At 35.4% G+C, this 23,147-nt stretch overlaps 1 protein-coding gene across 1 annotated transcript; it reads left to right on the top strand.

Moving 5' to 3' along the window:
- The first annotated feature begins 5,754 nt into the window (after positions 1–5,754).
- On the top strand, positions 5,755–22,723 carry LOC142539242 (structural maintenance of chromosomes protein 3). The gene is made up of 30 exons (XM_075644541.1): positions 5,755–5,891; positions 6,262–6,311; positions 6,404–6,479; positions 6,609–6,647; positions 6,728–6,795; positions 6,877–6,948; positions 7,576–7,655; positions 7,773–7,851; positions 7,929–8,046; positions 8,112–8,287; positions 9,260–9,505; positions 9,606–9,727; positions 10,634–10,778; positions 11,988–12,160; positions 12,245–12,344; positions 13,291–13,427; positions 13,637–13,838; positions 17,257–17,344; positions 17,417–17,613; positions 18,096–18,236; positions 18,314–18,505; positions 18,600–18,783; positions 18,865–18,935; positions 19,074–19,225; positions 20,334–20,502; positions 20,592–20,738; positions 21,266–21,361; positions 21,651–21,825; positions 22,190–22,381; positions 22,486–22,723. Exons 2-29 carry the CDS (start codon positions 6,297–6,299, stop codon positions 22,378–22,380), a joined length of 3,651 nt encoding a protein of 1,216 aa, XP_075500656.1. The 5' UTR covers positions 5,755–5,891; positions 6,262–6,296; the 3' UTR covers position 22,381; positions 22,486–22,723.
- Positions 22,724–23,147: the final 424 nt, after the last annotated feature.

Here is a 23,147-nt window from a genome sequence, read left to right on the forward strand (position 1 = left end):
ACCCTCCTGGCCCCCTTTTAAAGGTCTTATTTGTGATTTTCAGGCCCAGGGTCATTTTGAAACCCGCGTCTGGACTAGTGACACTTGCTGGGATCGGATCCTAAATTTTCCGTGAGTATCAATCTGCATAAACTCTTTTTAGATTTGTGAGTCTTGACTGAGAGAAAAAATGATCGAAGCTCCTTTCTTAGGGAAAATGGAGCGTGTGCACGATCTATTGGATTTGATCCATACAGATGTGTGTCGACCACTAAGTGTTAGCATTAAACACGAGCAATTTTACTTCATTACTTTTACTGATAACTTATCTATGTATGAATATGTGTATTTGATGAAATACAAGTCTGAAGCATTTGAAAAATTCAAAGAATTCAGAACTTAAGCAGAGAAAGAATTAGGAAAGAGTGTTAAAATACTTTGATCTGATCAAGGTGGAGAATATTTAAGTACTGAATTTCAAACTATCTCGAAGAGAATGATATTATCTCATGGTGGACCCCATCAACCACACCACAGTGGAATGATGTGTCAGAGCGTCGTAATCGAATATTGATGGACATGTTTTTATCTATGATGAGTTTCACTGAACTGCCGCCATCTTTTTGAGAATTTGCACTAGAGACTACGATAATGTTGTTGAACGACGTCTATACAAAAGTAGTGGATAAAATACCATATGAGATATGGATGAGAAATCATCCCAAATATTATTTCATAAGAATATGTGGATGTCCTGCTTATGTAAAGTAGTTAGTGAGAGACAAATTGAATAGTATAGCCAATTTGTGCTACTTTATGGGATATCCAAAACTATATGGGATATTACCTCTATGATCCCAAAGATACAAAAGTATTTTTTTCAAGTAATGTCACATTCTTGGAGAAAAAGTTTCTATTAGATAGAAAATGTAAAATGATAGCTCGAGGAGATTTGAGAAAACACTCACTTTTAAAATAGTAGAACACATACCCCAACAGCCAGTTGAAGAGATACAAGCTCATAGGAGATCTGAAAGTGTCTCAAGGCCACCTAAGAGGATGAGCCTACTTCTTGAAGTGGGCCAAGATGAGCTCATTTCTATATGTGATCCAAGAAATTTCAAAGAAGTTTTATCAGATGTCGATTCACCCAAATGTCTTGAAGTCATACATTCTGAGATGGACTCCATGTATTCAAATCAAGTATGATCGTTAGTAGATCTACCTAAGTGAATTGTTACCATAGGAAGCAAATTGATTTATAAAAAGAAGATTGAGGCCGATTAGAATGTAATGATCTTCAAAGCTAGATTGGTAGCCAAAAAATATATTCAAAGTCAAAGAATTGACTACGAGGAAACTCCTTTTCCAAAAACATTGTTTGAGTCTATTAGGACTATGAAATATGACAGACAGATGTGAAGACATTGTCAGCCTAAATGATTCACATCAGTAAAAAGTTAGTATAAATTATGCAAACTTCAGATATCCATTTATGGGCTCAAATAGACATCAATGATTTTGAACCTCGGATTTGACAATACTATAAAAAGTTTGATTTTTTTAAGAATCTTGAGGAACCTTGTGTATACAAGAAGATTATTTGGAGTGCAATGACATTTTTAATATTTTATGTTGATGATACAATGCTAATTTAGATTGATGTATGTATGCTACAATAAATTAAAGTATGGTTAGTTAGTAAATTATCTACGAATGATAGGAGTGAAACATCATATATATTAAGAATATAGATCTATATGTATAGATAAAAAAGGATGCTAGGCCTCACTCAAGCCAATTATAGTGAAACCATACTGGTAAGATTTTCTATGGAAGAGTTCAATAGTTGATATCTAGAAATGTGTCACGATGTAACTGTATCTAAGTCGTTGTGTCCTGAGACTAATGATGAGATATAAACCATGACTCGTATTTCATACGCGTCTGTCATTGGTAGTATTATGTATGATTTGATATTTACTCGACCTGATATAACCTTTGTACCGAGTGTTGCAAGCAGATATTCTTGGTCTATTGCATTGGAAAGCTGTAAAATATATTCTTAAATATTTGAGAAGGACTGTCAAATTAATTTATGGTCTTAAATATTTGAGAAGGACTGTGAATTTATTTATGGTCTATGAGAGTGGATAATTAAAATTGGAATGTTACACTGATTCTAGATTCCAATCAGATGTGTATGATTCGAAATCAACATCTGGATTTGTATTCAAGCTCAATGATGATTATGTCTCTTGGAAGAGTTTCAAGCAAGACACCACAACAGATTCAACCACTGAAGCCGAATACATACCTGCATCAGCTGTAACAACAAAGGCTGTTTGGATGAGGAATTGTATCCAATAGATGGGCATTATTCCTCAAGGAATTGATCCAGTCTCGATGTACTGCGACAACACCGGTGCCTTTGAACAAGCAAAGGAGCCGAGGTTTCATCAACATTCCAAACATATACTGAGGAAGTTCCACATCATTCAGCATATTGTGGAAAGATGAGACATATCAGTAGAGAGAGTCGTCTCTGCAGATAACATATTTGATCCACTAACGAAGCCCATGTCAGGACCATTGTTTGAGAAGTACCGTGAAGTAATGAGTTTAGAATCTATGGGTAGTGGCTATAAGATAAGTGAGAGATTGTTAGAGCAGATGCCCAACAAGCCAACTTGTGGCTTGAACTTTATTGACTCTTATGTAAAAACGATATTTATTTTAATGATAATTTAAGGTTTTATTTCATTGTGATATTTACTTTATCTATATACTAATGCATTATGCATAGATAAAACTCTTTAATATACAATAAGTACTATGAGTTTTACCTCTCGACGTAGATAATGAAATTCATTATGAAGTGTACTGTATATTCTAAAGTAGTTCATAGTCAATTCAGTCGCTTAAAATAAAAATATAGGTTGTTCGAGCTCGAGACTAGCATCTGTGATATAAACACTATGTTTCATTGATAAGATCATGCTCATTTGATAAGGCACTGAACAACTCTCCCTCAGACTTTCCAAGTTATTATCACTTAACGAGTGGATTATTCTGCGGTTATGATTATACACTATTAGTTCTTTAAAAGCCGATACATCTACTTGTTCAAAGCTTTTGTTTTTGCAAATTCAAATTAATTTCTTTTCACTATATTTTTTTCTTCTACTATTATGTCACATATCATCATCGTTTTTTTTTATAAACTTTCAAATGACAATTTCTCTAATGCCCGAGATTTAATATCGTGTTAAATTACGATTATTGATTTTAATCGAAACGATTATGAGAGGGTCTAACCGAGACACAAAAAGGAGATTTTATGTGGGAATTGTTAGTGCGAGGACCGAAGGTCTCGCGCATATGCGCAAAGAGTAGGCGCGCATATGCGCGAGCTGTGCGGAAGCCATAATGAGAGACCGAGCATTGGGCGCACATGCGCGACCTCAATACGCGCACATGCGCGAGAGGTCCAGAGAGTTGGGCGCACATGCGCGACTTAGATTCGCGCATATGCGCGAGATAACCCGAGAGTTGGCATTTTTGAACATTGGTCTCGCGCATATGCGCCCGCCAGGGCTTATCGTCTCGCGCATATGCGCGGAGGAGGGTCGCGCATATGCGCGAGACGTGTTGCATGTAGGATGAGCCAGTTGCTTTACATGCGTGAATGTGTGTGTGTGTGTATATATATATATATATATATATATATATATATATATATATATATATATATATATATATATATATACAAAACGTACGAAATCCTTCAGAATCAGAAAAGAATCGAGAAAAAGTCTCTGTGAAGTTATAGAAAATCCTTACGCCTTTTGTGAGAAATTCGTCCGTCCGATTTTGAATCCGACTTCAGTACTGTGTTCCTATCGACGCAGGCTACAACTGGATGTAAGTTTTGCTACGTTTTGACTTAATCAGATTCGGTGTTGAATTAAGAATAGAACATTGATATTATGATTCTCGATATGTCGTTTCAGATTTACAGAGATAGTCTTGAGTTCAGAACTGATATTGCTGCAGACCGAGACTACAAACGACATGTATAAGTCAATGTGGTATTGGGAGATCGACTTGAGTCGGTTTAGACTTGAGTTTCCCTAAATCACATACTTTATTTTATTGCATTGATATTTGCATTGATTTGATTGATGTACTTGTTCTCTTGAATTATAGATAGAAGGTATTAGACGAGTAATCTTGGAACAGAAGTGCCTGATAGTGGCGGGATCGCCACGGGCACATTGCACGATGTCACAAGATAGGATATTGGCGATAGAGCCACAGTCCATGACGGTTAGGTCAGGACACTGGATGTTTGGTTATATCGACGTGGATAGAACTTGAGTCTTTTCTATTACTGTTGGTCGATATAGGAATACCCACATCTAGAAACCGGGATCCCTAGACTAGGATTGAGTCTAGTCCGAGTCGTGGAGTCACGAGTATTGTCGACAGTTTGATATTGATTATATTTCAGCTTTTGATATATATTGCTGTTATTTATCCATGCTTTTATGTTTATCATATGATTGCATGTTTCGTTGACTTATACTGGGATTATATTCTCACCGGAATTATCCGGCTGTTGTCGTGTTTGTATGTGTGCATGACAACAAGTGGGACAGGTTCAGGGTCCAGGAGATGAGGAGAGATCGTGATTAGAGTGGAGGCTCCGGACTTGGATTAGAGATAAACCTTAGTTGAATAAATGTATATGGTACATGACTTGTACTTTTATACTGAGATGTATATACGTTTTATTTCACTACGTTCCGCATTTAAAAAAAAAATTTAGACTCTGTTTTCTAATTGTTTAATTAGTCCCAATGATGAATATGAATATGATTAGCGTCCGGGTCCCCACAATTTCATTTTGCAAACTTTTTTAAAAAATTCATAAACAATTTTTTTCCCGAAAAACAAGTGAAGATAAATTTTTGGTTTGAAAATGATCATGTAGACATAGGATATTCAAAATCTGCGGTACTTTGTTTAATCTTCATCACATGCAAAAAAATTTAAATGCTAATGAATTTAGAAAAATATATCAAATTTTTATTTAATTAAAAATATTGATATATATTATAAGTTTATATGAGTAAATAAAAGGAAGCACTTAAAGCTTAGAATAATGATTCAATATAAGTTCAAATGTGTATCTTTTTACAAAGCATAAAATGATTTAGCAAAAATATACCAAAGAAATTAAACAACAAATGATTTAACGAGGTCCAACACAGAAAATAAATTCATAAAAAATCACCCACAAACGCCTAAAATGCCATTTCTCCACTATGAAGAGGTACAGATTATTCTGTAGTCTCAACAATTTGTTTAAAACTAATTTTTTCAAAGATTCTTAATTTATAGACCATTTTATGTTCTATTTTAAGAACAATTCATTTATTTAACAAATTTAAATTTTCTGGTAATCATATTCTTCATTTAAACTGTTTTGAACAGTTTCTTTTCGTTCCAAATATATTCATTGAGATGAAAAAGTGCTAAATCATAAACCAAAACTAATAATATGACTCTGATACCATTTAATACTTGGAATATATATGAGTAAACAAAAGGAGACACAACATAATTCTAATTCTAATTCTAATTGTATAAACAGTAACATTACTTGTAATAAAAAAAATAAAATATTTAAGTTGAAAATAATAAATAAAATGCAAAAAAACTGCAAATAACATGTAATATTGTAATTATTAATTATTATTTTTCCTAAAATGCAACAAAATAGTCGAAAAAGAAACCGGGAAGACTCGTGTCATAAAATCTCGCAGCTCGTCAATTCAATTCCCTCCATTTTCAGTACAGCGGAAGCCATTGAATTCAACAAAGCTCAAAATCAGCGCCTTAAACTGGTGAGTGGGAAGTGATTACAAGTTTTCAGACTCGTAAATTTTCTCTACTGATTCTTTCCTGTTCCAGATTCCGTAAAACCCAAAATTACTAGGGTTTTGCTGGCTCTATTTATCTTCACTGGAGTTAATCTGCACTTTTATCATCTCCCGACTGTTCAAGCTTTGTGGGTTGGTTGTCTAACCTCTATTTTGATTTATTTACTCACTTCTTTATGTAGCTTTTTTTTTTGAATTTATGATGCATCTTTTTTTGGCTATGTTTCTTCAGAGCATAGTTGTTCATTTTCATTTGTGGATGAAGTGGTGTATGGATTTGAATTTTAATTAATTTAGTTTTTTTAAATTTTTTATTTCGTTTCTTATATCGCAGACGTGTTGCAAACGTTTTGGATTCTCAACATCACCATGTACATAAAGCAGGTAACTAAGCACCCAACCATCCCAATCGATTACTTTTACTATCGTGTTATGCATTCTTGCTCACTTACGTGCATGCCATACTTACGTTCTAGGTTGTAATAGAAGGGTTTAAGAGTTACCGGGAGCAAGTTGCCACTGAAACATTCAGTCCCAAAGTCAACTGTGTTGGTATATCAGTTTAATTTCCACCTTTTTTTGAATTTTCGGTTTATTTTCTTACCAATACACTTGTCTGGATTGAGAACGTTGAGTACTAGAGAAGTAGTTGTTCATTGAATTGAATATTATGTTCTGCAGTTGGTGCTAACGGATCTGGCAAATCTAACTTTTTCCATGGTACTTTCATTTTGAAATATTATCTCCTGATATTTTCTTTTTAGTACTGAATCTAATGCCAAATGAACTTATATTTTCAGCAATACGCTTTGTGATAAGCGATTTATTTCATAACCTACGCAGCGAAGAAAGGCAAGCGTTGCTTCATGTAAGTTGTTCTCTGCAGTTTCCCTTATTATTCTACCTAGTTTCTGAGGCAATAAATGCTCCTACTTTTCTGGCTGTGCAGGAAGGTGCAGGCCACCAATTATTATCTGCGTTTGTGGAGATCGTGTTCGATAACTCTGACAACCGTATTCCAGTAATGATCATATGATTCATAGACATCTTACTAGAATTGCTCGCATGATGAAATTTGTTATGAGAATTGCATCTGTTTTAGTTAAACCCTCATGGGTAAATTTGCAGAAGTGTTTCTTTTTAGTTACGTAACCAAATAGACCTAAACCAACAAATTTACCGCAAATAAAAATTGTCACTCGCGATCAAATGTGTGTAGTGCTGGTACTGAGAAGGTATATATCATCACTGCATTCCTTCAAATTTAGTTACACACGTCAATAATATTATTTTGGGGTCCCCTGGATTTTGGATATGTACTTGTGCTGCCCGTATATTCTATGAACTACTTGTGGAACTAATGGAACTCTCTTGTTAGGGCTGAGGGCCAGATTTTTCAAATTTTATTTTAGGCTTTGATCGTACCCTGTAGTTTATTTATTTGTGGTTTGTTGGTATTTGCATGCAAAACTACGAAGGCTAACTGTTTTTTGGGTGTACAGAGAAGCACTGTATGTTTTGTCAAGCACATGTGGCTTTTCAATATTTACATCTGGTTTGGTTTGTTGGGCTGTTCTCAGATTCATAAAACAACTTGTTTAAGGTTGTTTTCTTTTCTTTTTCTTTTTTTTTAAATTTTCTTTTACAGGTTGACAAGGAGGAAGTACGTCTGAGGAGAACTATTGGTGTTAAAAAAGATGAATATTTCTTGGATGGAAAACATATAACGTGTGTATCAATTTGATTCCCCACGTGGATATGTTTATATTGTGCCTGATCATTGTTCCCTTACTTCCAAATTCATCCTCTATGATGATCGGATGTGTGATTGTTTGTGGCTTTCAGGAAGACAGAAGTCATGAATCTGCTGGAAAGTGCTGGATTCTCTCGTTCTAATCCGTATTATGTTGTGCAGCAGGGAAAGGTCTGGAAATTTTTGCTTCTTGTTTTCCTTTCTTTTGCTTGTTGCAGGTTTCACGAACTGTTATGCTTTTTTTGCAGATAGCGTCTCTAACATTGATGAAGGATTCAGAGAGACTGGATCTGCTGAAAGAAATTGGTGGAACTCGAGTTTACGAGGAGAGAAGACGTGAAAGTTTGAAAATCATGCAGGAAACAGGCAGGTGTTTCTTTATTTATTCTTGAATTATCTTTTTATTTCTGTCTAACAGTTTTTTGCTACAGGTAATAAGAAAAAGCAAATTATTCAGGTTGTCCAATACTTGGATGACAGACTCCGGGAACTTGATGAAGAAAAAGAGGAATTAAAAAAATACCAGCAACTTGATAAGCAGCGAAAATCTCTAGAATACACTATTTATGACAAGGAACTTCATGATGCCAAGCAGAAATTGGTGGAGGTTTGTTATTTTACATTCTTGCAGTCTTCTTTCCTTTTAAAGGGAATTGAGATTTATTTATCCCAATAAGAAATCATTGCATTGTGATTGTGGTATGTTAAAGGGTATTTTTTATGTCCCATAACAGATATTCAGTGTCCAGAATTATTCTTCTTAGTTCTTACCACGCAAAATTAGTAACCTTGAGCTTCTCAATTACTTATTTGCCAGTCATTATCTGAAAAAATCTTGTAAATTCTATATATTTCTCCCTCCTTCCAAAAAGAAGACTTTTGATTTTCTGAACCATGGAAATTTGTTTGAGTAGAACCTGGCTATGGGACAACGGAATAAACTATTACTTTATAGCACACTCTACTTATGAATCCTTTTATTGTAAATTTACTATTTTACTTCATGAGTATTCCTACTTTCTTAAATGCACATTTTATCTTTTGTTTGTTTTTGGTCAAAGAAATTGGTTCTTATTGGAAAATATAGACCAATATTTAAATCTACTGAGATCCTTACATACTGCACCTGTTCAAGAAAACTGTGGAAGTGTAGAAGACTGGTGCATAAACAGAGTCCAGCCCTGACTTAAGCTTCAGTTTCTGAGTGATACAATTTATTAGCAAACAAGATTTTAAGTAAATAAGTACTATATCCTTTTGTGGTTGTACACCCGACTTAACTGACTGATACAATTTATTTACTCACTGATTTCATAAGGTGTAAAAGTGTGTTTGATTCCAAATGTGTAAAAATTCTATTCACATCACCAATTGTCATGACCACATGACAAGACATCATTTACTACGTGCTTGTCCTCTCTGTAAATCATTTAATCCGAGTAAAGTTTATTGTTGAAAGATGTATGTGAATTTTTTTTTTATAAGAAACGGATAAAGATGTATGTGAATTGCTACACTGTCAGCTCCCTTTGCCTTGTCTTGCCAGTTTATGTCATTTTGCCCCTTACTCGACTTTCAGATAGAAGAGGCTCGAAACATTGTTTCTGAAACATCTGCCAAGATGTTTAATAGTGTTTCAAATGCCCATGAAAGGTCAAAAGTGTTGGACAAGTCGCTGAAGGATCTGACTAAAGAAGCTCAGATTCTAAGCAGAGAAAAAGAAGCAATAGAGAAACAAAGGACAGAAGCTATTAAAAAGCGAGCAAAACTTGAGCTTGATGACAGAGACCTGCAAGAGAAGATCCAGGGGAATATTAAAGCCAAGGTGCTGTTGAAACTGGAGTCTCATTAATTTCTGATTTCTCGGAGGATGTATTTAGAATGAAGTTATAACTTAGTGAAATCTTTTAATATTTGTATTACAGGAGGATGCTGTGAAACAGCTTGTACTTTTGGATAAAGAAATTCAAGGATCTTACGCCGAGCTCAAAACAATCAACGAGCAGTATGAGAACCAAGTTGGGCAGGAGGAGAAGTTGACTCGAGGGTTTGTTATTACTTTTCCATGTATTCATAAATGTTTAACTTGTTCCATCATCTATTTGATGTCTCTCTAATCTGGATTTACAAAAGCAGCAAGCAAATTTTGATTTTTCATCCAAGTGATATTATAGTGTCTGCCTGTCTGATTAGTTGAATTTTTAATTTTTGGTTGCTCCTGGAAGGAAAGGAAGTTTTTACATCAAAGTTTAAGGTTATCTATGTGGGCGTCCTTTGTGAGTTTATTCTCAAGTACAATTGTATTCTGGGACACCTCTTGCAACTTTCTGGTTGTGTGGTGTAAATGAGTGAGGCTAGAAATAGTTGTTCCCAATCTTCTTGAAGTTAGTTGAGTTTAATCTGAATTTCGATACAGTTTTTTATCCTTGTACGGATGTATTTTCAAGATTATGTTAATAAACTATGGCAACAATACAGCTAGGATATTATGTTATGTTTCTTGTATGTATCTTTCTCCTTCCTCAGGTTGGCACTGACAGGCTGGGAAGGGGACAATTTGAATCTCACCCCTTTTCCATGGCTTGGACATGTTACTTTTCTATTCATTTTACTTTATACATTAAGGACGCATTCAGATTTAAAATCAAATCAACACACAAGAAATTTGTAACTTGTCCTCGTAAATCATATTTTACTCTTCCCATGCACTTTTTCTAAAAACATTTTCCCATCTATTCCGCATATTCTGAAGCGGCATTTAGAGGAAGAGGCTGCGTGATTGTTGTTTCGCTAGCTGTTTCATTCCTAGAGGATGTACAGTGGAAGGATAACCTTCTTTGTACTTCAACACTTTCTCATGACTTAGTATTTAGTTTGTCCATATTATTGTACATAAGTGTATTTCTAGGTTGGTGTATAATTTCTATTTTAATATTTATTTCGTTTTATGTAGTATTATGGAACGTGAAAAGAAGCTTAGCATTCTGTATCAGAAACAGGGCCGTGCTACCCAGTTTGCAAGTAAAACCGCTCGTGACCAGTGGCTTCAAAAAGAAATTAAGGATTATGAACAAGTTTTATCTTCTAACCGTGTACAGGTGCTTTCCTTACTGTTGTTACTAAATTTGTCTTGAAATTGTTTCATGGAGACTTTTGGATGATTTGGTACATTTTGAAGTACATTTCATAATGTCTTTTTGGTGGCTAATTTGAATTGCTGAGGTTTCATTTATTTCTCAAGTTTCCTTCTGAGATATGTTGTATGTGAGTTAATCAAATCTGTGTTTGCAATACAGCCAATTGCAGTTTTTGTCCTTTGTTCAACCAAATTGTTATCTATATTTCATATTGGGAATCTTATATTCTAGACATAGTCCTTTTTAATCAAATATACCAATTTCTGATATTTTATCTAACAAAGTATGAAGATGAATGATGTTTTCTTATTTTTACAATTAATTATGAGGCTATATATACAAGAGTTTTTATCAACTAAATCTAGTAATATGTTCCCTACAAATCTGAATATAATGATCAATTGTGTTCAAAGCATAATCTAACCATAATACAAGATTACATCAAATCATATAATATATCCTACGCTGACAGAGATGTTATGGAAGAATGAGAAAAATATTATTGCAGGAAGTTCAATTCTTGCATTTCTGACTCATCATGGTTTTTTTAAAATAATCTCTATGTTGGCAATTGCAATGCCATCTAGGGGCTTCATTGAGTGTTACCAGCTATCCTGTTTTTGGAGAAAAATTAGAGAACAAAAGAGCCTGTATTGAGTATCCAGCTATGACATTTCAGTTTGTGGGCCTTTTTCCTCCGAGTATGGGAATACTTTAGCAGATGGGGTACAATCTTCCGGGAAATGTCTGGTACAAATAATGTTATCGTTGTCAAGATCTATTTCGGCGTTGTCCGAACATTAAATATGGAAATTTTGTCAGAGAATTTTAATTAGTTTACTTGTTTGAGTAGCCTATCAAATCTGAAATTTCTTGATTAGTAGTGACAATGCGTATATACATTACAAATCATAACTCTCTGGTCTGGTTTGAAAAGACAATGACATTTACAGTATAAACTGTTCCATTTTATGGCCAGCTTCAAATTATCATTTGTACCATACAAGGTTTGAGAGCTTGGCGATTGACATGGGTGAAACTTTAGATTGATATTTTGATTTGCTGCCTTCTGTTTCCTTTTACTCTGTAGTGGAGTTATTTTGTTTCTTAAGAATGCGTATTCCACGGTATCGAGGGAAATTAACAAGATTTGAAATTTATATCCTTCAGGAGAGAAAACTTAGGGATGAAATTGATCTGCTTGAAAAAGATATCAGAGAGCAAGACGCCTACATTAAGGGCAGAAAAAGTGAAGCTGCTGAGTTTGAATCTCTCATTTCTGGATATAGACAAGGCTACAACCATTACAAAGTGGAGAGAGACAAGTTGCATGACGAGCGAAAGTATGATTATTTCTATGGTTGTTCTTTGCCAGATGTTCTACTTTTTCCTTGTGCGGTGAGTCTAATCTTATTAACAATATGAAGGTCATTGTGGGGAAGAGAGAGTGAGCTTTCTGCTGAAATTGAACAGCTCAAGTCAGAGGTTGTGAAAGCAGAGAAAAGCCTTGATCACGCGACTCCTGGTGTGAGTGCTTGATGTCAGAAGTTTATTTGACAATAAAACATAGATGTAGCTTATTGAACTTGGTATTCCTCTTACTATTATTGTATTTTTATGAGCATGTTGTTGATTAACTTCAGTCAGGTTGACAGCAGTGATTAAAATGTTGATCTACTGATGGAAATGTAGTGGATCCTCTTAGAGTCCGGGGTAGGGTGAGTGTATATGTAACAGACTCATGAGAAGAATGGAGATAGGGAGAGCATTACAAAATTATGGCGATCATAATGTCCAGGGATCAACATAAAAGTAATTTTGAAGGAGTTGGGGATTTCTGTTGATGGTCACGTAAGATAAAGATTGTGGTTTTTTTTTATGTTTGTCTCCAATATGGTCGTCTTTGTACTAAAAGAACAATTGAGTCGAAAGATTCTGAAAGATTTGTCTCATCACCTGAATTGTTTTCTTCGTATTTGTTCTGTCTATGAATAACAATCTTCCCTTTGTGTTGTCATACAGTACTTGGTGAAGTTTGCAGAATGATATTTCCTTTTCTTGTATTTAAATGCTTGAGAGACTGATGCCTACAGGCATATTTAGTTCGGAAATTTTACTCTTTGCTGTTGCTACTGTTTTGGTTTTATGTGACTTTATTTTGGATTCCTGGAGAAATTTGATTGTAAAATCTTCGCTGACATTTCTTGCAGGGGATAAATATTGTGTTATTGATACAATCTTTTATTAGTTTTTAGTTTTATGAGAAATTGTAGAGTGATGCTTAAAGTTTGAGGGGTGGTTATCCTACCCCATAGAGTATCCAATTTGGTTTAGCTCTCATGTTGAGTCTGAGTCCTAATATTGGTCTAACAGTTATCTCTCTTTTCAGTCCCTTCTGCTATGCTCATCCTAAGTCTATTCCTTCGTTAATATTTCGTCTATCTAAATTTTATCTCCATTTGAACCCGCTCAGGATATAAGAAGAGGACTGAATTCTGTGAGAAGAATATGTCGAGAGAATGAAATTGGTGGTGTGTTTGGCCCTCTTTTTGAGTTGCTGGATTGTGATGAAAAGTTTTTTACAGCAGTTGAAGTTACTGCTGGAAACAGGTAAAAACAAATTTTGTTATACCTACACAGATACTTTGATTTAGTTTTGCAGTTCATAACTATTTATTCTTCCTGTTCCTCTTAATGGTACGCCAGAGGAACATCAATAGAGAAGAAACATGCAACACATTGTTACACATGACTTCTAAGTTTTTGGAAGCATGTTTTCCATTTGGCAAGCCTACAATTATATGTTCCTCTTTGTTCAGCTTATTTCACGTGGTGGTTGAAAATGATGAAATATCAACCAAGATAATTAGGCACCTTAACGCACAGAAAGGCGGTCGGGTCACATTCATCCCGTTAAACAGAGTGCAAGCTCCACATGTTACTTATCCACAGAGTTCTGATGTGGTACCGCTTTTGAAGAAGTTAAGGTTCTCCCAGGATTATAACTCTGCGTTTGCTCAGGTTGGCCTCATACCAGAACTTTTTTGACTTTTTATAATCTTAAGTGCACTGGTACAACGGTAGGTGGCGTGAGTTGAAATTGATCTTTGAATAAAGTTTCTTCGACTATCCAGCCACTATCTTTTGGTGAAAGACAACTGTGTTCGAGTGCACCGAAGTTTGAGTAAAAACTCACTTTCATATGAGTCACAGAAGAATTACAGAGAATAGAATGGTTTATATACAGCCTAAGCTACTCAATCCTAACCGTAAGACTTAAAGGAACAAAAAAGTATTTTGCTAAACCCGTTTCTACTACTAATATAACAAATACCAAAATACTATATATATATAAAACACACCCCTCAAGATTGGTGCAGATTTCGAACACCAAGCTTGGTCAATAAGAAAATATGTCGATCTTTCCTCAAGCTCTTAGTAAAGATGTCAGCAAGTTGAAGATTTGTCGAAATATGGGCTGTCCAAATCACACCAGTTTTAATCTTCTCAAGAACCAAGCGGCATTCAATTTCAATGTGCTTGGTTCGTTCATGGTACATGGGATTCGCGGCAGTGTGTAATGCGGCTTGGTTGTCGCAATACAAAGTGGCCTGCCCCATTAAATTCACTCTCATATCTGTTAAAAGACCAACAATCCAAGTAACTTAATGTGGCAGTAGCCGTTGTTCGATAAGCGTCGGCGGAAGATCGTGACACAGTGCTCTGCTTCTCGGTTCTCCAGGACAACAGAGAAATTTAACACAGTATCCCATGAGCGAACGACGAGACATAGGACAAGCAGCCTAGTCAGAGAGACGACAAGCGGCTGTTAGAACACAACCGCCCCAAAGTTTGAGAGCCAGTGAGGACTGAAATCTCAAAGATCTGGCTATGTTGAGGACATGCCGATGTTTCCGCTCGACCATCCCATTTTGTTGAGGTGTGTATGGGTAGGAACTTTGGTGAATAACACCAAGGGCAGAAAAGAATGAACTGCATGCAGACTTAAAAAAGTCAGTTGCATTGTTTGTTCGAATGACTTTAATTTGTTGGGAAAATCGATTTTCTGTCATGACAAAGAATTGGGTAAGGATCCTAAGGACTTCTACCTTTGAGTGCAATGAGATAAACCCAAGTTCCTTTGGAAAAGTCATCAACAATTGTTAGAAATAGTGCTTCCCATTGTATGTAGGTGTACCAACCCCAAATATCTACATGTGTAAGCTGAAATGGAGATAAAGATTTAGATAAACTAGCTTTAAGAAAGCTCACACGAGTTTGTTTTGATTGAGGACATATTGAACAATGTGACAGATAGATCCTTTGATATAAAAGGCAATGAATGCATTCAAGGTGATCACACATGTCCTAAGTGTTGACGCCAAACATTATTCTTAACAGAATTACAATTAATAACGGAATGCTGGAAATGTATAGTGCTACATCGAGACAAAGTATGAGGCCAAGAATGTACAGCAGTAGAGCAAGATTCTGGGTTAAATTTGTTGTGAGATGGTATAATCCATTCTTCTCCTCGCCAATCCCCACGAGCTTCCCACTCTTGAGGTTTTGAAAGAGGCAGAAGTGTGGATAGCAATAAACAAAACAATTTTGAGACTTTGTGAATTTTGAAATCGATACAAAGGTGGAAATGAAAGTTGGGAATATGTAAGACCTGAGAAAGATTGGTTGTATTGGACAGGGCTACGGATCCAATATGACTAGTGCAAAGGATGCTACCATTCGTAAATTGTACTGAACTAGAAAGATCAGCTAAAGATTAGGCACCTTGAAGCAATGATAAGTTGCCAGTCATGTGTTCATTAGCACCCATATCGATTATCCAATCTGTAGGACCAGATTCAGAGAAGTTACCTGCCATGTTTGCGACAACATCATTGGAAGAATGCAAGTGAGTTGATCATAATAGCTTCAAGCTATCAGCATGCTGAGCAGGAGTGAAAAGAGGGGCAGAACTATGAGTCTCAGTTGGCAAATTGTTATCTTGCATCCATCAGCCATTTGCACTGCAGCAAGTCCATTCTTGCTTTGTTCTTAGCAGCACCTCTGTTACATGATTAATGAAATCTATGGCCGGGTAGATAGCCTATCAACTTGTAACAAGTAGCCTTAGTATGCCTTGTCCAGTTGCAGTGATCACATCGAACCACACCCTTCTTCAAGTTATCACCCTTATCTTTTACTGAGTAAAACACAGCTGCTGGCACATTCGTAGAGGACAAAGACCCATGCGACTCTTCTTGAGAGATAATGGAAAAGGCTTGACCAATAGTGGACAGAGGATTCATCATAAGTATTTGACTCCTGATATATGTAAAGCTATCATTTAGGCCCATTAAAAACTTTAGCAACTGCTGTTGTGCTCATGCTCCATATACTTTCGGGCAGTTGCCCACTCACATGAAAGAAGAGTGACTAAAGAAGCATTCTCATCCAGAGTTGCTTAAGTTTGCAGTAGTGCACTGAAACAGTATTATTTCCTTGGTTCAACTGCCCTATATCTAGATGGATTGAAAATATTCTAGATCCATTGATCTTATCAAATCGGACCAAGCCACCGAAGCATCGGTTGAACACACAATACCTCAAAAAACATCCTTAAGACACGGCTTCGATAAAACCAAGCTTATTCTTCGCAAACAATGCTATTAACTTAACTCGACTTCAGATTCCATAATTCTCAATCCAATCAACTGTTCATGGACTAAGTTCATACCTGGGTTGTCGGAAGGGTGGGTGTACAGTGGATCATTGAATTTGGTTGCGAATTGACTTCAACAACAATGAATTCCAGCAAAATTACGGCTGAATCTCTGAATCGCAGCTAACCGAAGCTCTAAGCAGCAAAAATTTCCAATGTTTCACGAGTATATACCAGAAGCACTCCCCAAGGCAACGGATTCCAGAATTGCACTTGGATGGGAATTTTTTTTGTGGAAGTAAAGCCTAGAACCTTAGATCTGGTACCACGTTCGAGTGTACCGAAGTTTGTGTAAAAACTCATTTTCATTTATGAATCAGAGAAGAATTATAGAGAATAGAAAGGCTTATATACAACCTAAGCAACTAAATTCTAACCGTATAAAATCGTAAGATTTAAAGGAACAAAAACATATTTTGCTAAACCCTTTTGGCCGTTTCTACTACTAATATAACAAATACCAAAATACTATATGTTTCCAACAAACTGCTTTTGACTTTATTGAGAGAGATTCTTGTCACCTAAGTTGGCACTACCTACTTGTACTGGGGTTGGAAGTATGATCAGTTTCTCTTTGGCATCGCTAGCATTTTCCAAATTAAGAAAATATTCGTGCATGTTGATTTTATGTCTTATTGTCAACAAGCCTCGTGGTTTTTGTCAGGTTTACTAATTATGGCGTATCTTATTTAACTTTGTTCTTCCTCTAATTTACAGGTGTTTGCAAAGACTGTAATTTGCCGTGATTTAGATGTTGCTACGAGGGTTGCCCGTACAGATGGCCTGGACTGCATCACTTTAGAAGGTTAGTGTGAATTTCACCCTCTTTGTTGTTTGGTTATTCTTGCCAGGATCTTCACAAAATCATTTGATGCAGGTGATCAAGTAAACAAAAAAGGTGGCATGACTGGGGGATTTTATGACTACAGGCGTTCAAAACTGAAATTCATGAAGACCATTAGAGAAAATACAAAGTCGATTAACATGAAGGAAGTTGAACTGGAGAAAGTTAAATTCAAACTTCAAGATATCCTTCTTAGCTTTCACCTTCTAGCATATTACCAATTCATTCTTGTTATGCATCCATTGTTTGGCTCCCTTGTGTTCCTAGTTAGTCTTGTATATAAATGATACCTTGAAATATCGATTGATGACATTTTTGACCTGTTATAGTTTGTTTATGGGTGGGGTTGTATATCTCTGTATTTGTGGTTGCTATCATAAATAAAGATTTTTATTGTCTGGACGTTGTTATTCTCATGCATGTGTGGATATGCATAGAACATGCACGTGCTACATCCTGTCACCATGTTTTTTATGTAACAAAGAAGGTACTAGCATACCACCACCGATTGAAAACCATGGGTGATTGTGAATTTGTATTGTGCATTTCTGTCCAGAAATATTAAATTGTGGAATTTCTTGGGAAAGTGTCTGTGCATCTTTTAGTTATTGTTCCTTCTTTAGTTATTTATCAATGATTGGTCCTACACGTTACTGTTTGTGCAATGTTTGGCCCTTTTGTTTTCACTGAATGTGTCCCACAGATTGACCAGAAAATCAATGAACTGGTGGGAGAGCAGCAGAGAAATGATGCCAAGCTGGCTCATGAGAAATCTGTACTTGAACAGATTAGGCAGGATGCGATGAATGCTGAGAGGCAAAAGCAGTCCATTTCTAAGTCTCTTGAAAAGAAAGTGCGTCAACATCTATAAATGACTAGTGATAAGACAGTATGAATATTATAATTCATTATGTTGGTTGAAATTTACAGGAAAAGTTACTCACCAGTATATCAGCTCAAATAGAGCAGAATAGAGCTAATATTTCAATGAAAGAAGATGAAATGGGAACAGAACTTGTTGATCACTTGACACCTGAAGATAAAGACTTGCTCTCTCGGTTGAATCCTGAAATAACTAAGCTTAAGGAGCAGCTAATCACTTGCAGGAGTTCTCGGATGGAGGTTAGCAAATGAATGCGTACATAAACAAACAGTTTGTGCTTGATTACGTTTTCTTTGGCATATAGTTGATTCTGTAACGTGTGTCCTTTGACAGACTGAAACAAGAAAAGATGAGCTTGAGATGAATCTATCTACGAATCTAGTTAGGCGGAAAGAAGAGTTGGAGGCTGTCAAATCATCGGGAGAGATCGATATGTTACAAGAAGAAGCTGAGTTAAAAAGTCAGGACTTGGCCTATGCAAAGTCATTAGTTGATCAACTGACTCAACAGCTGAAGAGTGAGGACAGATTTCCTTTTTGAAAACTTTAATTTGAATTTAATCATGCTTCGCGAACTCAACGTATAATATGTTATGCAGGAGCGTCTGATAGCATCGATGATAGGGATCGGAAATTGAAAGAGATTAAAGTTGAGAAAGAAAATCTAAAGGTAGTATTTTATCCAGGTGTAGTTTTCTGACAATTTTTTTAGGAGGGTTTCTCCACCTCTTAATTACCTGCTTTCCTCTATGTGTATGTGCCTGGGTTTCTCTCAGTTGAGATTTTAATACAGTGCTTCTGACTGTAGAATTTGGAAGATAGGTACCAATCCACTCTACAGGATGAAGCAAAAGAACTGGAGCAACTACTTAGTAAGAAAAATATATATTTGGCCAAACAAGAGGAGTACTCAAAGAAAATTCGGGAACTGGGTCCTCTATCTTCCGATGCGTTTGAAATGTAATCCTCATCTTTGAAGTTTTACTACTTTCCTGTAAATGTGTTGGATTCCTTGGTTTATTTCGTAATTACTGTTAATGGATCTGCTTTTGAGTTCGATGTTTGAAATGTGAAGTTTCATGTAGACTTGATCAATTTTTTGAAATTTTTTGACAATCGTATTATTTTTCCCTTTATTCTTCTACTTTATGTAGAAAAATATTCTTTAAGATATATTTATAGAGAAAAAGGGGTAAATGAATAGCTTTTTTTTTCCTGTGGTGACAAAAATACATGTAGATTTAATGGGGAAAATTGTAATTTGCAATTGTGCATAATTCTGTAGCCTCGATTGAAATGGAACATTGTTAAGGGGCTATGTTCTTGCTTTGACGTTACATTTGCTGGCATTCTTGTAAAACTATTAGAGAAACGACTAACACTTCTTTGATCATGTCAGAGGATAAAACTTATGTGAAAAAGTTCTGGATTTCGGATAGACACTTTACTACAGTAGATCCTGAACTATGCATTCAATCATCTAAGGGAAATATCATGTATTTATCTTATAAAGTTATGAATCATCGTTTATTTGTGACAGAAGGGAATATGTCAACAATTATAGTTCTCTTGGAAACTATTGAATTCAAGATGAAAAGCTGAATTCTGTCTATCTGATTGGACTCTATTTGGCTATTCTTTTGCGGCTCAGCAAAAGATGAGATATCAGATCTCTGTCTGACTGCTCCCAATTTCTCTAACTTTGACTTCACCTGTTCCTCTAATCTTGGTTTATCATGGTGCAATGTGACCCAAGACAATTTTTTGGTACAAGTTAAAACACTTAACTTCATATTTTCATGGTCAAGTTGGGGGGAAATTTAGAAATAGTAGAAAATATGCTTAAATCCGAGTTGATATAATGATTCCCTTTATCATTTATTTCCATCATATGTTCTTTTCTTCATAAAATGGTTTACTATAAGCATAATGACAGAAGCTTGTGATTCTCGTGTTATCTTTCTCTTTGTCCCTTCTTCATGCTATGTCAAAATCTAACCATTATATGTATTATTTCTCTCATTATGGACCAGTTTCATAATTTATCTTCGTCTGATGTGAATTTTAGTTACAAACGGAAAAACATTAAAGAGCTGTATAAGCTGCTTCACAAGTGTAATGAGCAACTGCAGCAGTTCAGCCATGTAAACAAAAAAGCACTTGATCAATATGTAAATTTTACCGAGCAACGAGAAGAGCTCCAAAGAAGACAAGCTGAGTTGAATGCGGGTGACGAGGTACTGTTATTTCTTGTAGTTCTGATATTGTTTAGCATATGTACCTGGAGGTACTTATATGTTAATATCAAATCCCACTCCTTTGGTAGAAAATCAAAGAACTTATATCAGTTTTGGATATGAGAAAAGATGAATCAATTGAGCGTACATTTAAAGGTGTTGCTAAGCATTTCCGTGAAGTATTCTCGGAACTCGTGCAAGGAGGTCATGGATTTTTGGTTATGATGAAGAAAAAGGTTTGTGTCATAAGCTTTGGTGCATTTTTAGTGATCTTTTATTTGTTCCTTTTCATATTCTTTCACAATATGGTTTACCTGATTCTCATGAGTCTTGAAGGACTATTTGATGAAATGTGTTGATGTAGATGATATCTTTTGTGCTCTTTGATATAGGTCAATAATTTTTTGTTAGTGTGTAAATTTAAAACGTAAAACTGCCTCATTTTTATGGTCTTCTGACTTCATTGTATGATTGGAGGTAATTTGACTGCCAAGGACCAAGCTTTTACTTTGGTTTGCATATGTTATTAGAAGTTAGAACTTAACGAACCAGTAATGATAATCTGAGTTATTTCTAAAGCAAACTAACTAGCAAACGCTTAACTACCGAGAGCCAATATATCATTGGTTTTTGCATCAATATCGGGAAACTTAATGAGGTTCTGCTTGGTGATGGAATCAACTGTAAGATGCAATTGCTCTTCTTTTCATTTTAAATTTCAATATTTCACTACCTTGATGAGAAACTTTTGATGGATTTACAGGACAGTGATGACATTGATAATGACCAAGATGATGATGATCCTCGTCCTGCAGATGCAGAGGGGAGGATCGAGAAATACATTGGTGTCAAAGTGAAGGCATGTTTTTATTTTCTTTGGCTTTCTAATATTTTGTTCTAAAGAAAAAACACATTTAACTTCATTTTCATCACCAGTGACCATCTTTTATTGTACTGGTTTTTAGCTCGCGCACTTATTTTTATGCAATTTTAATGAGAAGCTGAAAGTAAACTGGAGCATCTTTAAATGCCGAATGTGGTATCTCAGAGAACTTCACACAATACATGGTGCTTGGCTGTTTGCTAGTGTAGTTCTTATGTGATTTCTGATCTGATATTTTCCCACTTGCTCTCTCTATATGTGGTAGGTTTCTTTTACCGGGCAAGGGGAAACTCAGTCCATGAAACAATTATCCGGAGGTCAGAAGACTGTGGTGGCATTGGCTTTAATTTTTGCCATTCAGCGATGTGATCCAGCTCCATTTTATCTTTTTGATGAGATAGATGCTGCACTTGATCCTCAGTACAGAACTGCTGTTGGAAGTATCCTTCACTCTGAGCTGCTTTTTGAAGTTTCTTGTCGATATTTCGACTCATGAAGTAGTAGAGGTGCTCTGTTGGAATTTTCCATGAAAAACTTGCTAACGGGATAGAAAATCCTCTGACTTCTAGTCAGTCGTTAGGCGCCCAGTGCCAAAGAACTCCAAATAACAAATAATAAATTTAATGTGAATCATAAGTTTTGCCATCCGAAAAATACATTCCATTGCCATCCAACTGAATTCTCGATTCTTGTTCTGTATTGTCCATGCCTTTACATATAGTGTTGAGTGCGTAATTGTCTTTTTAACTTAACAATTGGTATTGTTAATTTCTTCTCTGTGCTTCTTTAACTTCTTTTGATTAGATATGGTACGTCGAATGGCAGACATGGCTGGCACTCAGTTCATAACCACGACCTTTCGTCCAGAGCTTGTGAAAGTCGCTGACAAGATTTACGGTGTGACACACAAAAACAGAGTCAGCCGTGTTAATGTTGTCTCCAAGGAAGACGCCTTAGATTTCGTTGAGCATGATCAATCACACGAGGTTGATTGAGGTTAGCATATCATTAACACAGTTTCGAACTTTCAATCGATTAAACTTTCTGCACTGTTTGACTAATCAATCATATATTTACTTGATATTTCATGATTTTTGCAGTAGCCAACTAGCATGAAATGTTCCATGAACTGGACGAATCTTCATAAATTATAGATATCCCGATCTTATTATATAACTTGTTTTACATTGTTAATACTTGTAATTGGTGTTGATATTGAATCTGTGTTTACCTTTTCTTCTCTTGAAGTAAAGTTGTTACTTGTTATATAAAAGTTGTGGAATGTATGGACTGTTGTATGTAGCTATTGTCTCAGTAAACATCGGTTTTTGTTCTTAATTGGTCAAGTTCTTCCGTTCTTTTATCATTATTAGCAAAAAAGCACGTGCATCCGCACGTGAACCCATATTCTAAATAACTAAAAAATAAATTAATAGTAAAAATATTTTTAATCTTTGCATAACGTGATCAAATCCATGAACCAACATTTCGTTCGGAAAAAGATAGATCAAAACAAATTATAAGAATTTGGAATAATGATTTATCAGATTAAGTACTAAATTGAACTAAAATAACAATACAAATACAATGATGTGAAATGATTTGAATTGATTAAGCAATATAAGAGTGTAAATAGAATTATATGAATATATTTTAATTAATTAAACAATATAAGAGTTGAAGAAAACATTTTAGTATATGATGTTGATATTTATCTACTCATTATATCAATTAATTGATAAATATGTTCCTAAAATGTAAA

This window comes from Primulina tabacum, chromosome 3 (genome assembly GCF_025594145.1).
Source record: "Primulina tabacum isolate GXHZ01 chromosome 3, ASM2559414v2, whole genome shotgun sequence".
NCBI classification, from domain to species: Eukaryota; Viridiplantae; Streptophyta; class Magnoliopsida; order Lamiales; family Gesneriaceae; genus Primulina; species Primulina tabacum.